Source organism: Paramisgurnus dabryanus, chromosome 12, assembly GCF_030506205.2.
Source record: "Paramisgurnus dabryanus chromosome 12, PD_genome_1.1, whole genome shotgun sequence".
In the NCBI taxonomy this organism is placed as follows: Eukaryota; Metazoa; Chordata; class Actinopteri; order Cypriniformes; family Cobitidae; genus Paramisgurnus; species Paramisgurnus dabryanus.
The window spans coordinates 15,394,695-15,416,545 of record NC_133348.1 but is presented as its reverse complement, the minus strand read 5'-3'; the positions used below and the strand labels follow the sequence as shown (position 1 = coordinate 15,416,545).

The 21,851-nt window shown below is 38.3% G+C and overlaps 1 protein-coding gene across 2 annotated transcripts in view; it reads right to left on the bottom strand.

Annotated features, from left to right (window-relative positions):
• The window catches only part of usta (uronyl 2-sulfotransferase a), a 74,128-nt gene extending 52,915 nt beyond the window's left edge, over positions 1-21,213 (bottom strand). The window contains exon 1 of one of the 2 annotated variants that reach the window (XM_065255954.2): positions 19,941-21,213. In XM_065255954.2, the coding sequence (XP_065112026.2) occupies positions 19,941-20,151 (211 nt within the window). In that variant the 5' untranslated portion in view covers positions 20,152-21,213. The remainder of the gene's footprint in view (positions 1-19,940) is intronic. The other variant, XM_065255955.2, reaches the window with a different exon arrangement.
• Between the last annotated feature and the right edge of the window lie 638 nt (positions 21,214-21,851).

Sequence of the window (21,851 nt, the reverse complement as noted above, 5' to 3'; positions counted from 1 at the left end):
CCTTTGGAAATGAGTTGATCTCTGCACTAAATGGCAGTGCTGTGGCTGAATAGTGCAGATTAAGGGGCTGTATTATCCCTCTCTGACATCACAAGGGGAGCCAAATTTCAATGACCTATTTTTTCAAATGCTTGCAGAGAATGGTTTACCAAAACTAAGTTACTGGCTTGTTCTTTTTCACATTTTCTAGGTTGATAGAAGCACTGGGGACCCAATTATAGCACTTAAACATGGAAAAAGTCAGATTTTCATAGGATGTCCCCTTTAAAGCAAACAAAGTTTGTAGTTTGTCTCTGAGGTTTTGGCAGTACAAATTAATCCGGTGATGACAGCTGGAAATATATTTAATTTCATGAGAGCCATTATAAAATGTAGCATATAGTACAGGGCTGTTTATGGAGCAATAATTGATATGTATTCTTAGGAAAACTGCATTCAGCTGAATCCTAAATAGAGCAAAAACAATTTGGCTGACCTAAGGCTACATGCACACATGTGTTTATGTGCTGTTTCTTAGTATGCCAAAGAGTGAAATGAGGAAACAGTCAATTAGAGGGAATGAGGAAAAGAGATTAAGACACTACTCTACTGGTTTCCAATAATGCAGAGGTTTAAAATTCAAAGAAAATGAATTATTTAATTATTAAAAGGAAGCAAGATTATCTGAGATGACGCAGAAAGAAGATTACTTCAAGGTCACACATTGGAACAACACAAAAAAGCCATTTTCACAATCGAAGTTCAATATGAATACAGTACAAATCAGTTTATGATGGTAAATGTTATATACATTTTTTGGAAAATATGAAACATTGTCTTATAATGATGTCTAGCACAGCAGGGAAATCCTAAAGCTTTCATAGGTTTCCTGGGATTGAAACCTATGACCTTTGCGTTGCTAACATAGTGCTCAAGTAATTGACGCACTTTAGGAGCAAGTAAGGAGAACATCAAATGTCTTCAAAAGTCAAATCCTGTATACACACACACACACACACACACACACACACACACACACACACACACACACACACACACACAAATTAAAGACAGGTTACACAATTATAAATGTAGTGCTTCCTTTTAATCCATTTTAGTCTTATGTCCTATACATACAGTAATTCCACCTGGCATATCATGTTTATTTTTGTGTGTGTTTGCGTTGCACGTCTGAGTACAGTCAGGCTAAGTCATCGAATGTGTTTACCTGGCCCCAGGATGGCGCAGCATGTAGTGTGTATTTATGTCTGCACGTTTGAGGTGGTTTTCAAAATCAAGAAAAACTTCTGGGCTGAGGACCAAGTCCTCCTCTCACGTCGTCGAGCAGTCCCCCCAGAGCTGCAGTGGTCTGGCCAGGCAGATATTAACACACAGAAGGGGTTTTCTGGTCATTTAAGGTCACCTGCATCTTCTAAACATATGAAAGCATGCCAATTACTTAGCAGCCGTAAACTAATTTGCTATTAAGGACTACTGCGGCCCTCAAGCACGTTGTGCTTGTTTAATAAATAACACGTGTAGCGCAATCGGTCACAGAAGATGTCTTTAATGCATCAGCCAAAATGCATAAATATAAATGGATTGTAAGTCAAAGTTTAGCTGCTTCCGGCTTGTTTGAGATATAGATTTTGAGGTTGGACTTTATATCAAAAATTCACGTCCAGTGGCTGTATTAAAACTTTTTCTGGTTTTACCAGAGACACATGTTCTTGTTCTCCCTTGAATTGCTCATGTTGGGGGAGGACACAGTGCGCAGACTTCACTCCACTGCCAGGAATGTCTGGAATGGTTTGTATAAAAAAACACATGCTAAGCAACACAAAACATTGACCACGGCACACGCAAACACACACAAGCGTAAAACACACATAGGAATTTACAGTAATGTACCGTATTTGCCTATAACAGATATTAAACTCGGTATTCGAACCCCCTAATTTGGGTTGGGTGGTGTTGGGTATAAATAGTGAAGTGGTGTTACGGTGTAGGGCACAAGGCCGCAGTACCACTCCACCCAACCGGTCCCTTAAATATATACACTCTCTCTCTCTATAACGCTCTCATTATTTCTGCATCTCTCTCGCTCTCTATGATGTAGTGTACCTGATGAAATTATTCCTGAACTGCTTTATAGGTTCTTTTCATTTACTGTTATCATTTACTAATCCTCATGTACACTTTCATCTACACTTCCTCTACTTCTCCTGTGGTCTGCAGAAGTCAGAAAATCATACCGGATTGGTTGAGCAAATATAACCAAAGTCTCCTTAAATGTACATCACACTTAGTTTTCCTCTTTTCCACTCTCATTTTACCTTCTCCTCATCTCACCTTGTTATTTTCCATCTTCCTGTCCTTACTGTCATCTCTATTTGCATTTATGATAATTACACATTAGACGCAACTGAAAGTGACAGGTGCATCATTTCTCATTGGAGTTTTTAAAAATGCTACATTTCATTAGCCTTTCCTAAGCAGATCCCTGACAAATGTGAACAGGCATATTCTTCTGAAACACACTCAAGAAATACAACTAAAATTACCTTAAAAATGATTGAACTTGGGACTCTGAATCCATCCCCTCTGTGATGTGAATGCACCTATTGTCTGTAGTAAACCAGAGTCTTTACTTTTCTTGGATGGACTGAAGCTCCCTACAGCTGCCATTGAGGAACAAACTGGGATCATAGACGCTCACAACTGTATTTGGCAGCTTCTCTTATCCAAACTAAGCAGCTTATATTGCATTCAAGGTTTACATTTTATTGGTTTGATGTGCTGCCTGATAATTGAACCCATAACTGTAGCATTGCTAGTGTTATGTGCTACCATCTTGGCCACAAGAACGCTCAAAAATGGTTCCTCAACAGTTGTTTATAGGACCTCAGATTTGTCAAATAATTTTTCTTTTATTTATCAACATCTTTGCTGCAGAGTTCTTGAGTAGGTTATTTGATACTGGTAGGGTTATTTGACTATATGGTTACTCGTATTGCCCTAATACACAGTAATGGATTACAATTTCGTTATCATTGCTGAAGATTTGATGACTTGCTTCTTTATTAATGGAATCATATGATGCACAAAGAGAAGTCAGAGGCATCACTGCATCAAGACTCATCAATGGCAGAAAAGAAGAAGTGTGTTTTTGGTTGTAAGAAGAAAAAAAGCCTTGTTCAGCTTTCCAAGCAAGCCAGCCTTAAAGAAATAATGGATATAGTTTATCCAGGGTAGTTTTGTGGGTGTTTTTGTTTTCGTTGAAATGGTGCAATCCCACCCGGGACATGAGTCACACACCGTAAGAAAAACTGCATGTAGTGAATCATACGTTATCCAGAGATAGAGGGATAATGTTTTGTGTGTGTTGCTTGCTCCTGACTCGCACCTACTGCCGGATGCCTTTGATTTCCTCTTTCTCTCCGCTGACATGCCCCCTGACCCAATCCCCTTCCATTTATTATAGCCTATTTCAGACACACTCACACATATCATAAACACCTCCCTCCTTACCTGCACATTTCCATCCACTTTCAAGCAGGCCCTGGGTCACACCACCGCTTAAAAAAAGCCACACCGAACCCCTCTCTTACTGACAGTAACAGACCCGTCCCACTTCTACTGTTCATTGCGAAAACACTTGAGTGAGATGTTTTTAACCAGGTATCCTCCTTTCTTTCTAAGAACAAGAACAACCTACTCGATGACAAGCAGTCAGGCTTCAAATGCAACCACTCCACCAAAACAGCGCTGTTAATGGTCACAGAAGCAATACAGCTAGTTAAGGCAAAATCTAAATCCTCGGTTCTGATTTTACAAGACCTATCGGCAGCCTTTGACACAGTCAATTGTCAGATCCTACTTGCCACCCTATCATCGCTAGGGATCACAGGTACTCCCCTCCAATGGTTCAAATCTGATCTCTCCGAGAGATCCTTCAGGGTGTTGTGGCAGGGCGCACGGTCAAAAGCTCATCAGATGGTCACTGGGGTCCCTCAGGGATCAGTGCTTGGTCCACTCCATTTTTCCATCTACACAACATTCTTAAAACTATAAGAAAAAATGATGAGGATGTAGAAAATCTTGATGAAGTAGTTTATTGTGGTTGCAGTGACAAAGAACGTTGTACTTTGGGTTTAGCGGAGTCAGACTGTACCCTGAGCAAAGTCAGTCTTAACACTTTAAACAATTTCACACTCCTAATGCTAATGAGGTATAATTAAGAATAGTACTAGAAATGACCCCTGTCCCCAACTGTGTGCCCAAACGGGTCATCAGATTTATATGATCAGACTATCTTGGTACCCAACTGTGTGAACAACCAAGTGATCGAATGATGTTTGGACAGATGTCTTGTATTATTCTAGACCCTCTTTGACCTGCGTTGGTTCTCGAAGTCTCACTTTTGCAGGTACAAGTCACTACCAATCACTTACAGAACTTTCACTGGGACTGCAAAAGCATCCTTTCACACCTTCATACATTTCTACACCCCATCAAGAACCTTACCCTCAGCAAATGAGAGGCACCTTGTGTTACCTTCACAAAGGGGCACTAAATCACATTTCCGTTCATTCTCCATCACTTCTCCCTGCTGGTGGAATGATCTTCCTATTGCCATCCGGTCATTGCAACATTTAAAAAACAATTGAAAACCCAAAAATACTTGCCATAGATATTGACCGCATTCCCCTTTTAGTTAAAAACCCCCAGTAACTTTCTTTTTTCTCTCAACAGATATTACTTCGGAATAGTGAATACATGCATATTTTTGTAAGCACATTTTATACTACTGCCTCCCTATGGTGCTTCGCTTTTATTGTTTCCTAACCTTTGTAACCTTTGGATAAAAATGTTTGCTAAATGCCTAAATGTAGAGCTGATCTGTCTTTTATAAATCTGATAAAACTAAAGACTCTTCGGCGATATGAAAGCTGTAAAAGTACTCTATAAGTACTCAAGATTAATATGAGATCAGCAGAAACAGCATGTGTTATGTGAGCTTTAACAGATTGTGTTTCTAGAGATTATAAAGTTATTTAAGGACCTTATAAAAGGCATCTTTTGACATCAGGCTGTAAAACCATTTATGATTGTAATTTAAACCAATATATTTTGAAAGTGCACATAATATGGTCATTCTGACTGGTCCGACATGTGTATAAAGATTCCCAAGGTTCACAGTCTGGAAAGATACAACAGGCATTGATAGTTACATGAAAGAGAGAATAAATTAAATAAAGAACAAACAAACGGACAGACAAATCAATCAATCAATCAACGAATCAATCCTCTGCCTATAAAATGAATTTGAATGAACACTTAAATGAATGAATGCTTGAGCGGATGAATGAATGCTTGAGCAAATGAATGCTTAAATGAATAAATGAATTAATGAATGAATGCTTAAACGAACGAACAAACAGTTTAAATCAATGAATGCATGAAGAAATTAATGAATGAATAAATGCATGCATGAACAAATGCTTGAATGAATGCCTTTGCGAGTTGATGCTTGAGCGAATGAATGCTTGAATAAAAGAATGAGAATGAATGCTTAAATGAATGAACAAACGGTTTAAATCAATGAATGCATGCATGAAGCAATCAATCAATCAATCAATCAATCAAATGCTTAAACGAACAAACAAACTGTTTAAATCAATGAATGCATGAAGGAAGGAATTAATAAATGCCTAAATGAACGCTTAAATGAATGCTTGAATTAATAAATAAATGAATGCTTTAATAAATGAATGATTGAATGAATGAATGAACTCTCTACTTTATGGGGTGTCAGGCACAACTAATTTTCAAAAACGTCCATACAATCAGCCTCTGATATTGGGCTAAAACACAAATGTGAAACACAAAACCACATGTAATCCACTCACCCACATATTCACGTTTACACCTCACAGTATGCAGTCCGTTTGCTCAGAGACAAACATTACCACACCATTCAAGAAACCTTTTACAGTGAACCGCTGCCAAAATATGACAAGATAGACAGAGAGCAGACAGGAAATGAAGCAGCACATGCAAGGAGAGAGGAAGAATGCCATGAAGTGAATCCATTAAAAGAAATCTCAACAACTTAATCTCGCTCTCAGATAAATATCTGAACCTGGATATCTTTTCAACTGCTACCATCAGGCTTAGATACAACTGTGTAAAGAACACCAAGGTATCTGTAGTTTTTGGCAATGAGACATAAAGCAGGAAACTGTTCTCTGTTTGTTCGTAAATGTCAGTACCCTAAGACAACCACTTCCTCTATAAATACACATTTATCTGCTAAAATAGTCAAGCTGTGTTCAGAAACCTTGCACCTGCCACCTGCCATAAGCCAGGTGAGATATATTTAAGATGAAGACCCAAAGTGCTGATGATAATCTCCCCAGAGATAAGAGACACACATCCAGGTGATCGGACTGGATCAATGCTTTCATCCATCCCACCACCATATCCCATCTCCTGTACCCAACTACAGGCTCTGTATAAAATCTTATTACGCATTAATCATTCATAAGGACATGTATGTACTATAAACATAAAATACATACAAAAAACAGAGAGGAATAATTATAGTGCCACATTTGCTATGCATTCATTCCACTATTTAATATAACTCCAGTCAAAAATAAAATTGTTGTTGACCGAGAGGGAAAGCATGAAGAAATAATTCACAATAAAAGAAAATCTATATATGAAAAGCCAAAAAACAGTGCCAAACAGACCCACATTCTTCGCCATTTAACTTGGCTCAATTGTATATTGAGCCATAAACAGGGGTTTATCTTACTTGGCATCTTTACAGCCCCAGATTAAAAGTCTAAAGCCCTGATAAGTCAAAACAAAGAGCAAAACTGCCTACGGTTTTGGAGATGAGACTTGCTGTGGGTGGTTTGAGATCTGAAACTCCTCTTTCATGTCTAGCCACTGTTAGGGAGGACATGGTAATATTTAATTGAGAAGTTATTAAGGGCCTATAAAAATCTTTTTTACAGAGAGGGAGATGTAAAAGCACATATACTATTTGCTGTGTGCCTGTTGACAGACATGTTGTTTTGAATTATGCACCACATCAGTGAATCTAAAGATCATATGAAGAGGTGAAGAGAAAAAACAGTGGAGGTGAACAGTGGAAAAAACAGACACACGTTGGGAAGACATTGTATAAACATTGGAAAAAACTAAATGTTCTCAATCATGGCAGAATTTCCTTACGTCTAGAAGAATCTGTCACCCCATCCTGCTTTCTATATTTTTCTTAACTCATAATATTGTCTGGTTTGTTTAAATTGCCAGGTTCAGTAATCATCATTTTTTTTCTGTTGTGTGCAAGCCAGGAGTCCAAAGTTTTCAGCGTGCATAAATCCTAAGTACATAATATGATACATTGCTAAATGTTTCCACATTTTCATAGACTTCTGTAAGTTCATTACACACCAACTTGGTAGGATCACACTAGAGTTTATTACAGAAATATGTTTAACAAAAAAAACAGCTTAATTATTTGGACATGAGTACTGGAAAATGAAAGCAATGATCGAACATGAAAACTATAATGGCAGACTTATTTTTTCACAACATTTAATTTTTCATGTAAAGCTCAGCAATAGCTACTGTATATGCGAACATGGCAAAAAGGGTCTTATTTTCATGTTAGCAAGTACGTGGAGACAAGAAGTGACAGCGGAGAAAAGAGGAAAAAAGGTTGACAATAACTTGAGACTTTAACTTGGGCTGCCTTGCATCTCTACCACCCAATGTTTTGTAGCTCTGCCCACAAGGCTATGACTGTAAAGAGTGGCATTTTAAATTTGGGGCTTGAGAATGCCATCATTATCAGTAATATCTTGTAATTTGTGTCAACAAGTACACAGCTATTTTTAGAGTGGCACAGCATCAGCCCTCAAAACAGCAGTACAAGATTAAAGAGCCTTATGTTTTCTTTCAAATAGTCAAAGTACAGGCGCATTCAGGAGACACTTTTAACTATTTTTTAAAATCTTTTTTTTTTTTGATACAGCACAAACATTCAGAACACAACACTTGTGGTGCTATAATGCTTGTTGGTTTTTAATTATTCTTAATGCAATATTCATCTATGGCTATGTTCATAAAAAATGAAATGCAAAGGTGCATGCACAAATAAAGAAACTGATAGGAGCTTTGGTCTTGTAATCTGGATAAGAGGTCCAAACGTGCACCCACACATACACACAGCCTCACATGACACAAATCAAACACGGATGATGAAGCTCATATGAAATAGCAGTAAATGCTACTTGGGGCACCAAAAAGGTGGCTGACTTACTTTCTACCGCACATCCTTTTGTGCTTTATGATAGAAAAAAAAAACATAAAATTTTAAGTTGACCTGCTCCTTTAGGCATAACTTCACTGGTTTGACAGAAACATAACTGCTTCATTCTCCATACACTGCTGTTTACTGTATTATTATGCATTGTTTCCTATACACTGACTTTGCCTGGGCAGGTCCCCCAGGTATAATAACAAGTATATCTGGCATCACATTTTGTTCTTCCATGAAAAAGTTTCTTTGTTAATATAATTTTGTTGAGTTTGGCATGCGAGCACAGCATGTTATTTGTCTCCACAAAGTTTGTGTGTGCACTCTCTGGGAACTGGGTATGCCACGTGTGTGAAGCGAACTTCTTATCACATTGTATTGATTTTCTGTATTAGATAGAGCAATAGATGTGAAATAATAATATAATCTATTTAATCATTTTCTTCATCCTTCATATAAAACTGCTTTTTAACAATGCAACATTCTTAACCAGTCTTAGGGTGCATGATCACTGAAAGCCAATGTTGCAACCCAGGCAACGATGTCGATTAGTAGACACGCCCCTTACTGCTGATTGGCTACAAGTGTGTTTTGGTACTCGGCCTGACTCCCTTTTCCATAGTGTTTTTCAAAAATCATGAACCCCGCCTTGGAATCGCATGGGAATATTTGTAGCAATAGCCAGCAATACATTGTATGGGTCAAAATTAGGGCTGTGACGATACATTGCGTTCCCCATTAAAAAGACCTGAAATCGATTCTGAATCGCAAGGCTTCAATTCTCTGTTTCATGCACGGCTCCAGACTTACTTTTTTCACTGCACAGTGGCCCCCAACTGAAAATTTTAGGGGCGCAACCAGAAAATTTAGGGGCACACACACCGTAAATCAACATGCTAACCAAATATTCACATTTCCACTAATTTCCACTGTATTACTAATAAATACTTGATGATAGATGCAGAAATTACAATGTGCTGTTTCAAATTCAGTGTCACATTTTATTGTGCACTTTTGGAAAAAAAGGTCAAATTTACTGGTTGCACATGTGCGACTGGATGTAAAATTCAGTGGCACACTCTCAAATTTAAGGGGCAAAATGCCACCATTCGGGGGCAGTCTGGAGCCCTGAAAATGTAATCGAGAATCGGAATCGAATCGATAGCTTGTGAATCGAAATCGAATCGATCTGGAACATCTGAATCGATACCCAGCCCTAATAAATACCCCTTTAGACATTTCCTGGAATAGCGTTTGTAATACTACTTTTGTGGCACAAATGTCATTTCTACACGAGAGCGCCCTCTGGCTTTTGGATGTGGCGGCATTTCACCGTGATTCATTCAAATTCATTCATTGAGAAAATGCGCATTTGCACTAAATAATCATTTTGTACCAAATAATCATTAGAATATAATGTAAAGATCATGTTCCATGAAGATATTTTGTAAATTTCCTACCGTAAATATATCAAAACTTTATCTTTGTGAGTGGATGCTTTTGCTAAGGACTTCATTTGGACAACTTGGCGATTTTCTCAATATTTTGATTTTTTGCACCCTCAGATTCCAGATTTTCTTGTTGCATCTCTGGCAAATATTGCTCTGTCCTAACAAAACATTCATCAATGTCAGCTTATTTATTCAACTTTCAGATGATGTAGAAATCTTAATTTAAAAAATAAAAATTGACCCTGATGACTGCTTTTGTGATCCAGGGTCACATATTTGACTTGACAATTTATTTTAACTTGTGTAAAGGGATAAAGCCAGGATTTTCAAGCGTGATGGAATGTAAACTGATTTCAATAGGGTTTACTATATTAAAAGGGCGAACACACATCATAATGGTGATAAACAAACACAAACTGGACCGTCCTGTGGGAATAAACAGTAAGTGTGCTATACACAAAGTAATGGAAGCCAGGCAGCAATCCACAGGCACCTTAGTGGAGTTTTGCTCTTTGTAGACCCTGTGTCTTAGTCCAGGTTTGTTAAATTTACAAACTACATTAACATTTATGACTTCACTTGCCCATACAGTCTTACCAGAAATAATGCTAAATAAAATCCACTTGCTCTCCCTGCCTGTGATCTGCAACCCCATGCTTGTGCAACTTTTGAGTTTTAAGACAGGAAGCAAGATCATTACATGTGATAAGATGTAGCCTAACACTATCTTGTGGTTTGTCTATTTGTACAATATTTGTCTGAGTACACATTCGCACAACTGATTCATATCAGATGGCTAAAAAATACCAAAATCTTGCTTGCCCATCTCTGAGTCATCTTATACGAGCTCCATCCTTTATAAAGAATAACTCATCATCATGTAATTCAAGACTTTTGACTTTGTGGTGACACTGGCCTTAATATAAACCATATGGTGGTAAATGCCTTTTTATTTGCATTTAAGCAGATTATTTTTAAACAAAATTACTCACTTTATGGGGTACACGTTGATATCCAAACATTCTGGCAACTAGATACAAAGCACAATGAACAATGTTAGCTGTACAACTCCTAAGCTTCCTGAAATATCTAGGAAAACTCAACCAGATTTTAAGGTTTAGAGCTGATTATGTAATAATGAGGATGAGGGTTAATAATTCGGACAACATTTATGTCATTTTAAACATACGACTTTTATTCTTCCACAGAACACATGATAATGTTGACACTGCTTTATATTTTCACATGCAGTGACGTTTGAAAGTCACTAACATTTATTTTTGTGTTCCATAGACAGCTATTCAACTTTAACAGGTAAATAAATGATGATTATCCCTTTAAGTGTAGACTAAGCAAACGCTTGCTCAGTGTGGCATTAGGAAAACTGACAATATTGATTGAACCAAATGACTCTGAACATGAAAAGATGCCAACTTGCTGCTTACATAGCTCGTCCTGCGTAAAACATGAAAGCTCAGCACACAACACAAACACAGACACGTACGCCTCACCCGACAAGCGCACAAGCGGTTACACACAACGAGTCGGGCATGGCTGCCTTTCTGCCCAGCATATATTTAAGGTTACTATTTTGGAGCGTGCACTTCTGTTCTGTCACAAGCAGTAGATTAGTCGAACAGAGTTGGCTTGCAAATTTGCCAATGCAAACAAGTTAGAGTTATACGCCTGAACACTTCTTCATCATTATGATATTAATGAACAATTAATGAACAATGCTAACATAGAAAGATGTCTACTCCATGATGTAATGTAAATGAATAAAGTAAACAGATGTCACTCAAACAGCATCAATGAAAGCAGATCTCAGGATGAAGCTAGCAGATCTAAGAAAGATGACTTCTTGTGCAATGTTCTCCATTATGTTGTGATTTTTACTGGGAAGATCAACGACCTTACAAAATGCAATTTGTTAATCTAAATGCTCCTTAGGGAAAAAAATCACCTAGGAGAAAACAACAAAACCCGCTGACCAAAAACAGATGACACAACAAAACACAAAGGACCTTTCTAACTGAAGTTCCTGGGGGCAGAAAATGACTTTGAACTTATGGAATGGATTACTATTTCAACCCAGCAAGTTTTCAAGAATGCTCCTCAATGGCGATGTTATTGGCACTGACAAACTGCGCCCCACCCAAAGTACCACTGAGTGTGCCACCCACAATTCAGTGCCGGGCCAGCTGTGCCCTCATCAACCTTTCGCAAGGGAACCAGGTCACGCAAAAGGCACAAGCTTATACATTTTGCTGTAGTATTGCCTTGTTCTGCATGTCATTTAATGCAATATTATTATAATTAATAAGTCTAACACATCTTCCTCAACATCTGGCTCAAGGGTGGGGAATCACAGTTTGAAATGTGTTTTTACAGATTTGTGAGATGTTCATCTCTGAGAAGGAACGTGTGCAGATGTGAAATACCACACCTAGCATATTCCCCTCACCCAGAAGATCCTGACTGACAGATCACTGCCAAAATATGCGACTGTCCTTGCCGAACTCAATGCACAGGAGGAAATTAGTTTAGGAATTCTTCTAAAATGAGTCATATCCATCATATAATCATATAATCCACTCTTTTGCTTGTAGTTTTTCCTCAGTGTGTCAATAAATGTATTAGCATTTCCCTTAATTTAATGTATTTATTAAGGCAAATCAATTGCTTGTCAATAAAGTATAAAGTCTCCATTAAAAAAAATTGCTTGAATTAGAGATTATAATTTAAAATGGCTCTTTATTGGTCCTGGAGGATCATTTGTTTATTGATGTGGGGTTTCATTATTCATTAAATGCTGTAATTGATCTAATTTTGTGGTTTGGGAAGGAGACTGCAAATAAAAAGTAAACAATCTACTACATTTGTTATAATGAGATTAAATATTTTTCAACAGCATACAGAATAGTGGTGGACCGCTGTGGTATCCCTTATTGAAGATCTCTTTCCTAAAGTGAATACTCTATAGCAATATAGAATATTATTACATTTAAACATTTAAATAAAAGTATTAAAGGGCACATATTATACAAATTCCACTTTAACAAGGTGTCTGGACATAAATGTTTGTTGGCAGTGTGTGAACACAACAACCCTGCAATTAAACAAATCCACCCTCTCCTTTTTTTTTAATACCCCTTTAAACCAAAGCAGTCTTAGTAGAGATGCTGTTTTGATTCTCTTGTTAATGTGATATCACACATGGTTAATTAATATACCCATAAACTTTTTTAAATGTTTGTTAGCACATAATGCGACTAAATATACGTAAGGAGCTGTAGCTCTTTGCATTTAAAGGTACACACATAAAAACAGCGTTTTTTTGCTTCCACCCAATCGAAATAGGGGCATTTTGGACATACATTTAAAAAATGATCTGTGGTGTATTTTGAGCTAAAACTTAAGGACAAATTCTGGGCACACCTGAGACTTATATTACATCTTGTAAAAATAGGCATAATACAGTAGGTGCACTTTAAAATAAAGAAAGAAAGACTGTGTGTTTGTCAAACCGACAGAATGAAAGAGAAAGTAAAACAACTCTCATCTTACAAAGGATATTTGTCCTGGTCAAAAACTCAGGAAAACACTTTTGCCTCCCCTCAGTCTATGCACATATTTCACGGAAATGTTCAAAACGTCAAATCATAGATCTTGCATTGTTTGCTGTCCAGCCACGTTAGAGTCCATAAACTTTCTGTTTTTCCACTTTCATAGGTTACCATTCAGTAAAGTGGGATTTAAAAACTCATAAACAAATCCACAATCTGGCAACCCTTCTCACTTCAACAACTAACACTATTTACATTTAAAGGCCAGTAAAGAATGACTGACAGCTCAGCATACTCATTTCCTGTCTGTTTCTGCTGAAAAACTTCCACCTGCAGTCGCCGGTCAGCAAGTTTTAGAGTAAATCTGTCAGTCTGGGGTGAGCGAAACGACTAAATAAAAAAAATCCTCTGTCGGCCACTGGAAATGGCAAAACAGCCAGCTTAAGAGTGCAGAGATGGGACCTGCCAAAACCCACACATACATGAAAGGAACTCTGCAGAGAGCAAAGGTCGAAATCACTGTGCAGTTAAGTCGCACCTGAACTTAAGTTCCAGGACCCGACAAACGATGAAAAAAGTGCGACTTATAGTCCAGAAAATACGGTAAATGAGGATTGTGCATGCGTTTGTGTTTTTATATTTCATTGTTCACACATCCTATTATTTGGTATTACAAACAGCAGATGCTGTAAAGGAAGAGAATGTGTTTCTATGGGGATTGTGTTTGTTTTTGACTGTAATGTGGGGAATGTGTGCATTCAGCAGCCCAAATCTCACTCTTCATCAAACATGTGTGTAATTGTTCCAATGTGACGATCATGCGCGGGCAGCTGTGCTTAACTTCAGCTTCTAAAGCTTCCCTTCACTTTTTTATTCTTTCCTTTAACTAATCTAGTTGATCTAACTGCTCTTAAACACACTGACCTATGCAGCGTGTGCCGTGTGTTCACAGGCCATTTGTCACGAAGTTTAAACGTCACACAACAGCCCTGTTGTAGCAATACAGGCTGAAAGTAAAAAAAAAAACGATTGGAATGAAACAGATTCAGAAAGACAGGGTGGGTTTGTTAAAGGCACAATATGTCAGTTTGCCAAAAGGGATCGCAAAATAATTACAAAGGTGTAGCTTGATGAATAGGGCTGGGTTAAAAAAAATATTGATTTAGCCAGGGCTTGTTAGGAGTGCCCGATGGCTTGAGGCAAGCGTGAACGATGCTCATGACAGTTGACAGAACTTGCCTACATGGGCAAATGCTACATTGCCACTAAAGTTTATCATTTGCACGTCTTTTAGGCCTTGCGAATTTAAATATAGCAAAGACAACTTAACAGTGGCAGGCGGCTCGTGACTGCATTTCAGAGGGGCGCAAATTCAAAATATGTGGTGGATTGCTCGTGTTTTTAAAATATGTGTTTGTTGCGTCAGGTGAACCATGTGCATTGCGTGTTTTGTCAAAATAAGTGCCTGCTGCACACGCGTCAAAACCGTTTATGGTAAAAGAGACGCTCACGTTCACAAAATACTCCCAAGACAATCCCTTAACAGTAAACTTTGACTACACATGAGATTATGCGAGTATCTGGAAAACGCGAGCATCTTTTTTATCATAAACCCTTTAGACGCATCTGCAGCAGGCACTCATTTTGACAAGACACGAGATGCACATAGGTTCACTCGATGCGCCGAACACATATTTTGAAATTACAAACCACACACATGATGGGCTACATACATATTGTGATGACTTTGCATCGTGCACCCTCGAAAAAGTCGTCACCGTTCTCTACTGCAATGTAAAGCAGATTTCAACGCACATTTTCGAAGCGCGCGCGCAGGAAAGCCGCATTTTAAGGCTTCAGACAGTGTGCAAATACTGGGTTCATGTTTCATCTGTGCATTACAAGTCTTAAAGGAAACTTTGAAAAATAAAACATTTTTATGAAATATTGATATTTGTTGTTGAAATAGAAGTAAAACTATATAAAAAAGTAGGGATGCACAGTTTGTTGCATTTGACCGTCTATCATGCTGCGCTGGTTAATGTTATCGCATCATCAAAGACCTCACTATTCACAAAAATGTATTTGGTCTTTTCACTTGTTCGGTTGCCAAACATTCGGTGCATCTCTATAAAAAAAGACTTGAATCTCCAAATTAGTCGCAATACCCAGCACTGTTAATGACGCTGTGACAAAGCGTGGAATGATGGGAGTTGTAGTCTTCGCCTTTAATGCCAGTGTAGATTTATCCAACAGGATTCACAAATCATGTTTATGGATGATTAATGAAATAAAATATGACACTGCGAGAGTATTGCAAGAGCGACTCAACAGTACAGCTTTCGTAATTGCTATCGCGATACACCAATGCCATGCGCTGATTGTTCTGTGCAACCAATAAAAGCAGAAACCGTGGATAATGCAGACATGATGCCACTGACTGACAGATGACAAGGGAGAGACACTGAACTTTTATAAATTGCTAATTTCTCTGGATTCAAATACTGTTGGAAACATTTGGGATTATGTAAGTACACAAACCAACCAAATCTTTATTTTTTAATATAATATTTGTGCTATACGCAAATACAGACCCAAACACAGGGTTCAAATTAAAGTGCAAACTGATTCAAATCTTTTATCTCTCTTCCTCTTCCAATAGGTATTGTCTCTAAAAATGAGTTGAGGCTTTGTTTTGCGATTCGCACTTCTCATATTACTGCCCACCTAGGATGAATCACTGTTGTGTGCTTTCCTCACTTTAGTCAGCCACTTTGAATTGAAAGCATCTGCCATATGCCTAAACGTACTGTAAATGTGCAAAAGAGGGGGCAATGCAACCGTGTCGCGTTGCACACCAGATTCGAACCTGCATCACCTAAATGAGCACGTGTGCGAATCAGGCAGCAACTTTGTCAGATAAAAAAGTTTTGATGGATCACTTGTGTGCTTCTCAAAGCCTTTTCAAGTGAGTGTGGGCATGTAATGATGTGTCATTTACTCGTCCAATAGGGTCTGACAGACATGGCAGTGGCACCATCCTATGATTAATGACACCCACACACCCAAAGTTTCTATGACCCTCTATTACTCATACACAAAACTCTAAGACCAACTACACAAAACTACCATACAGTAAACACTATTTGGACAGCGACACAAACATGTGCAATTCAAATTCACTGTATCCGAGTATCACATCAAAGGCGGACACGCTCTCTCTTTCGGTGTGCTGAAGATTCCCAAAGATAACACAGCGTTCAATATATAAACGTGTGCACATAAATAGACTCTACAATTTATGCAACACAACAACAGTGTACTTGCCCAGCATCCAGCGGTCAGTGATTTAACACACGCATGTTCACCTGGTATACACACTAAATCACAAGCTAGCCAAAAGTAACACCTGCCCTTAAAAGTAAATAGAACTGGCACTCATCCTTTAGCTATGAGAGAGGGAAAGAGAGAAAGAGAGGGGGAAATGGATTTTCCCTACAATGAGTGTTGCACATCCCTGGCTTTTCACAGATCCGCTGTTCACTCAGTCGTATCCCTTGTTCCTCTTCATCTACATCCAAAATATCCTACTACAACTATTCAGCAACAAAAAGCCTGCCATGTATATACTTGCAATGCCTAATTTTGTGGCTTTGTGGTTAGACAAACCTGCAGTGGATTTTCAGTACTGGCAGTGGATGTGTGGAGTCAGCTGTTTGTTGAACATTTACAGGAATAGTTCCCCTAAACATTTACTCACCCTCACACCAAAATCCATTCGGTGGTACAAAAAAGGTGAACGTTTAAAACATGCAGATATCCTGATCTCTCTATAGTCAGGGTACCTCACTGTGGTCAAGGATGCTTTGTGTACTTCAGCGTTTAGTAGCTAACTGACAACCGTAGCCATTCATGGGAAAGTGCTGAAGGGTAAAGAGTTTGTCTTGAGCAGATGACATTTGAACGTGGCCCAGACGAGAATCTTTTCAAGTTAGCAGCTACTTGGAAAAATCTGAAGCGTACTTCAAGAGTTTCAACACCTCACACATCAGTCTGTTTGAATGAAGGTGCAGTTCACACAAACATCTGTATTTTACTGCCCCTGACATGGTCCCAAAAGAGAACAATGAGCAGGCACTGTCAAACTGTCATGCCATGCAAATGGCCATGCAAATAGCCAATAAGAGGTCGACTGAGAACTATGGCAGTTTCAGAAGTTTGCATTAACATGTAATCAAATACGAAGTAAAGCATATTTGGTGTGCTTTCTGAGGGGTGAGCTTCGAGCTCGGAATATTTGCCCGAACCAAGAGTACTGTTCCCTCTTTAACTGGGATGTTGGACTGATGAAGGTGAGCGCTTTACTTCCTCCTTTTTTCAAAACAATCGCATCTTAATGACAAAAGCGTGCTCGGGCTCGGATCGATAAAAGTACAGTGTGAGTGCGTGCATCTGGGGGAGTAGGGAGGGGTGACAATCGCGCTGGGGCACGGTTTGGTTTGAATAGTGTGAGTGCACCCTTAGTCTTACTGTAGGTGTACCCAGAATGTGTCTGTTAAGTTTCAGCTCAAAATATCCCACAGATCATTTATTATTATAGCATTTCCAAAATGCCCCTATTTGGGTGGGAGCAAAAACACGCTGTTTAATGTCTGTACCTTTAAATACCAATGAGCTACAGCTCCTCACTTCACTACAAAGACAGTGAGCGCTTTCAGATCTGATTAATACAGTCTGAGATAATAGTATCTAGTGGACGGAGAACAAATCGCTGAGGGTGAAACCTATGGGAATGCAGGACTGATAGTGGGTGCTGGGTGGGACTTTATCAATGTGACCTCACATTGATAATAAAATCGAAACGGCATGTCTCATAAGACTGCTTTGGTTAAATTGGAATTAAAAAACAAGGAGCAGGTGGATTATTTTCATCGTACGGTGGTTGTGTTCACACACATTATGTCCAAACACCTTGTAAAAGCGGATTACGCATTACAGGTGACCTTTAAACTTTTTGGTAAACTTTTCTGTTAAAGACACATTTTGTTTACCGTGCAGACAGTAATCGATCAATAAACAGTTCGTTCTGATGTTTTGGGTCTAAGTAAGCTTTGCCGTCCAGCTCATTGAAGCTTAAGATGCCTTGAAGTATTAAAAATAGACTAAAGATTAATCAAAGCCTGCTAATGTTCATCATATTGAAAACAGAGCAGAGCACTAATCTACACACATTCACTCACTGACACTGACACATGCTAATGGAAACTTTGACAACACATAATGTCCCATGTGCACTCTCTCTCTCAAACACACACACACACACACACATTTTGGTCTCCATGTTTTGTGGGGACATTCCATAGACATAATGGTTTTTATACTGTACAAACTGTATATTCTATTCCCTCCCCCTAACCCAAATCCTAACCCCAACCATCACAGAAAACTTTCTGCTACCTTTGCTTTTCAATAAACATCATTCTGTTTGATTTTTAAGCTTGTTTCCTCATGGGGACCTCAAAATGTCCCCACAAGGTCACAAAAATACCGGTATTTATATATTTGTGGGGACATTTGGTCCCCACAAAGTGATAATTACCAGGTAAACACACACACAAAGAATACCCCTGTAGAAGCTTAGGTGCCACTGTTAAAACATACTGATCAATCTCAAATGATAGAAAAACCATCATAGAGATGCAGCATGAGACCTCTGTTGGTTTGTTTTGATACAGAGCCAGCACGAGCCATGCTTTACCTCAAACAGCACATAACAGACATAACCACGACAGACGCTTGTGTTTAACAGTAACCTCAGACATAACAAACGGACAATGACTGAATGACATAAATACACACTTTTTTTTCTTCTGAGTAACTTATGCATCTACAGAAGACTTCGTCATAAAGGTCCATTCACACCAATGATGATAACTATATACCCACATTAAAATAAATACTGTAGTATATAGCATTTACTATAGTAAACTGTTGTAATATTGTAGGATAACGTCGTGTTTTATTTATATACAATATCGTAGTGTAATAATTATGGTATATTACAGTACTGTATTATGTAATATGAACTATAGTGAATTAATAAATTTTAGAAAGTACTGTAGAAAATATAAGCTATAGGAAGGTTTAACAGTTTACTATGGTAAATATTACAGTACACTACAATACTTTCCCATGTGTAACGTCTAAGTTAAATAAATTATGAGAATTGGAAAAAGTCCACAACATATCTATAACGATAACGTTTGGGGTACATTAGTGATTTTTCCAGCTAATGAACGATAAAATATTGACAGCCAATAAAAATCCACTTATGTTATATTTATTTTGGGCTCGCGCACTATGACAGTTTAAATGCGCGAGCCCAAAATAAATAACACACTCGTCGCTTGGTGGGGATGCTAATATAGCTGTCGTTCTTAGTATGGCCTTAACTGAACTCACAATATAAACTTTAAATATCAGTAGAGACATTTTTTGCGTAAACGTGAGCACGCGCAAACCCAAGCGTGCCCAAACACGTCCACGAGCACAGAAACGAGCAGAAAGTCCAACACGCGGGGGAAATGTTGGACAGCAGCGTCTTACCGAGATACTGCCTGATCTCCAGCAGGACTTTAGGAGGTCCTCCGTTCAGCTGATAAACCAGTGAAGCCACGCAGAAGAGCAGCAGCGTGGCCATGCAGAAAACATAATCACGCAGGGAGAATCGAAGCCCGAATGTGGATAACCAGAGTCCCTTTTTGCTGTCTCTCTCTCTGCTGTGATTTTGACGGGGACTGCTGCTGTAATGCTTCATCGTCTCCTCACATGGAAGCGCCGAGAATGGTCGTCACCCATCCGCCTCTTTAGATAACAACTTTTTAGTCGACATTTAAAAAGTAAAGCCGCTTCACGGTCTACTAAGCGCGCGCGTGACGTCGGGGTTTCGCCGGCCGTTGTCTCCGTGGTTTTTCTCGTCTGATCTCGCCGAGCTATTTTTGCGAATGAAGTTGGGAATCCATCCTCTGCTTTTTGGGGTTTGTGTCGGTGTCAGATTACTGAATCTGGAGGAAAAGTTCAGGATGGACGCGAACGCTCTCGCGCTGGCTGTGACGTCTAGCACCACCGCGCGGAGGATTCACGAAAGCACGAAACTGCTGCAGTAGATTGTAACATTTTTTTTAAGGTTCTCTGTTGTCCACAATAATTGCAACCATCATACTCGGGTTTTACCCAATAAAAATGTAGAGCATGGCATAATTAGAAATGTGTTTTCATAGTTTTAGATTAGTGCAATGCTTGTTTCATTTTAAATGATTTTGAGGCAACCTTGAAAGTTTGTTGAGGCCCCCTAGTGGCTTTGGAATCTGGTTAAGAAACATGGACCTAATCTACCTGTATCTCAAGACCATCCAAGTTCAATATATTTTTAAATATTAAGGTGTGGGGAAAACACATTCATGCTCTTATTCTTCAGATAAATTATATAAATAAACCACACGTGAATAAAAGTCTTATTGCAAAAAAACAAAATATCTTATGGTAAGATATCGAAACCATTGTCATTGCCAGATATTAATTGAACTAAACTGTTTTTGTCTTATCGACAGCTACGTTACTTTGCATAACCCATCTCTCATTGATCCACAGTTTGAAAAATTCTGGTCTAGACAGCTCTTATTTATATTCATCCTGCTTTATTTTTAAAACAAATAGTTCAATCTGAATCATGACACAGGCTACATTTTCAAATTCCAATTTATACTGTTATTTTTACATCAAAGATATAAATATCTCATTAAAACTAAATGTACTCTGACATCATTTCAACTACATTTGCCTCTTTCACCCATGTCAGTATAAGGACGTGTTGAAATTATGAAACCAGTCTGCCTCACAATGGTTGCTTTTATAGTGCAACATAATACGTTTTATTCCACCGAGGCATGAAATCAAGTGAAATAATGTCTTTATTAAACCCAATGGAAATAAAATCAAGTCTGCAGATTGTTCACTCAAGAGGTGAAAGGGGGTCAACATATGCTTCCTCTTTAACCTCAAACTGCGTACTATTTTATAATTAAAGGTTTCAAGCAGGGTTTTTAATTATTTTATCAAAAGATCATTATAGAAGTATCATCATTGGGATGGATTTCTGACTAAACTATGATTAAAATTAAATTGTTGTCATTATAGTGCAAAACATTAATATTGGTGACTGTATTGCCATTATGATGTTTACAAACACTGAAGAAATGGTCAGAAAGAATGGTCCCACGCAGTGGCAGAACTCTTTGAAAGGTACTAATATGACCCCTTTAAGTGCAAAGGTGTACTTTTTTGTAATTTTGTATTGCACTTTTCATATAGTTTCCCTGAGATAGATCATTTTATTGCTTCTCTCACAGTTGTATGTGGCTTTGGATTAAAGCGTTTCCTACATGTAAAAAGCTCACAATGGACAGTAATGTCTAATAATCAAGAAAAAATTTTTGCAATCACACAGTTTTTTAACTT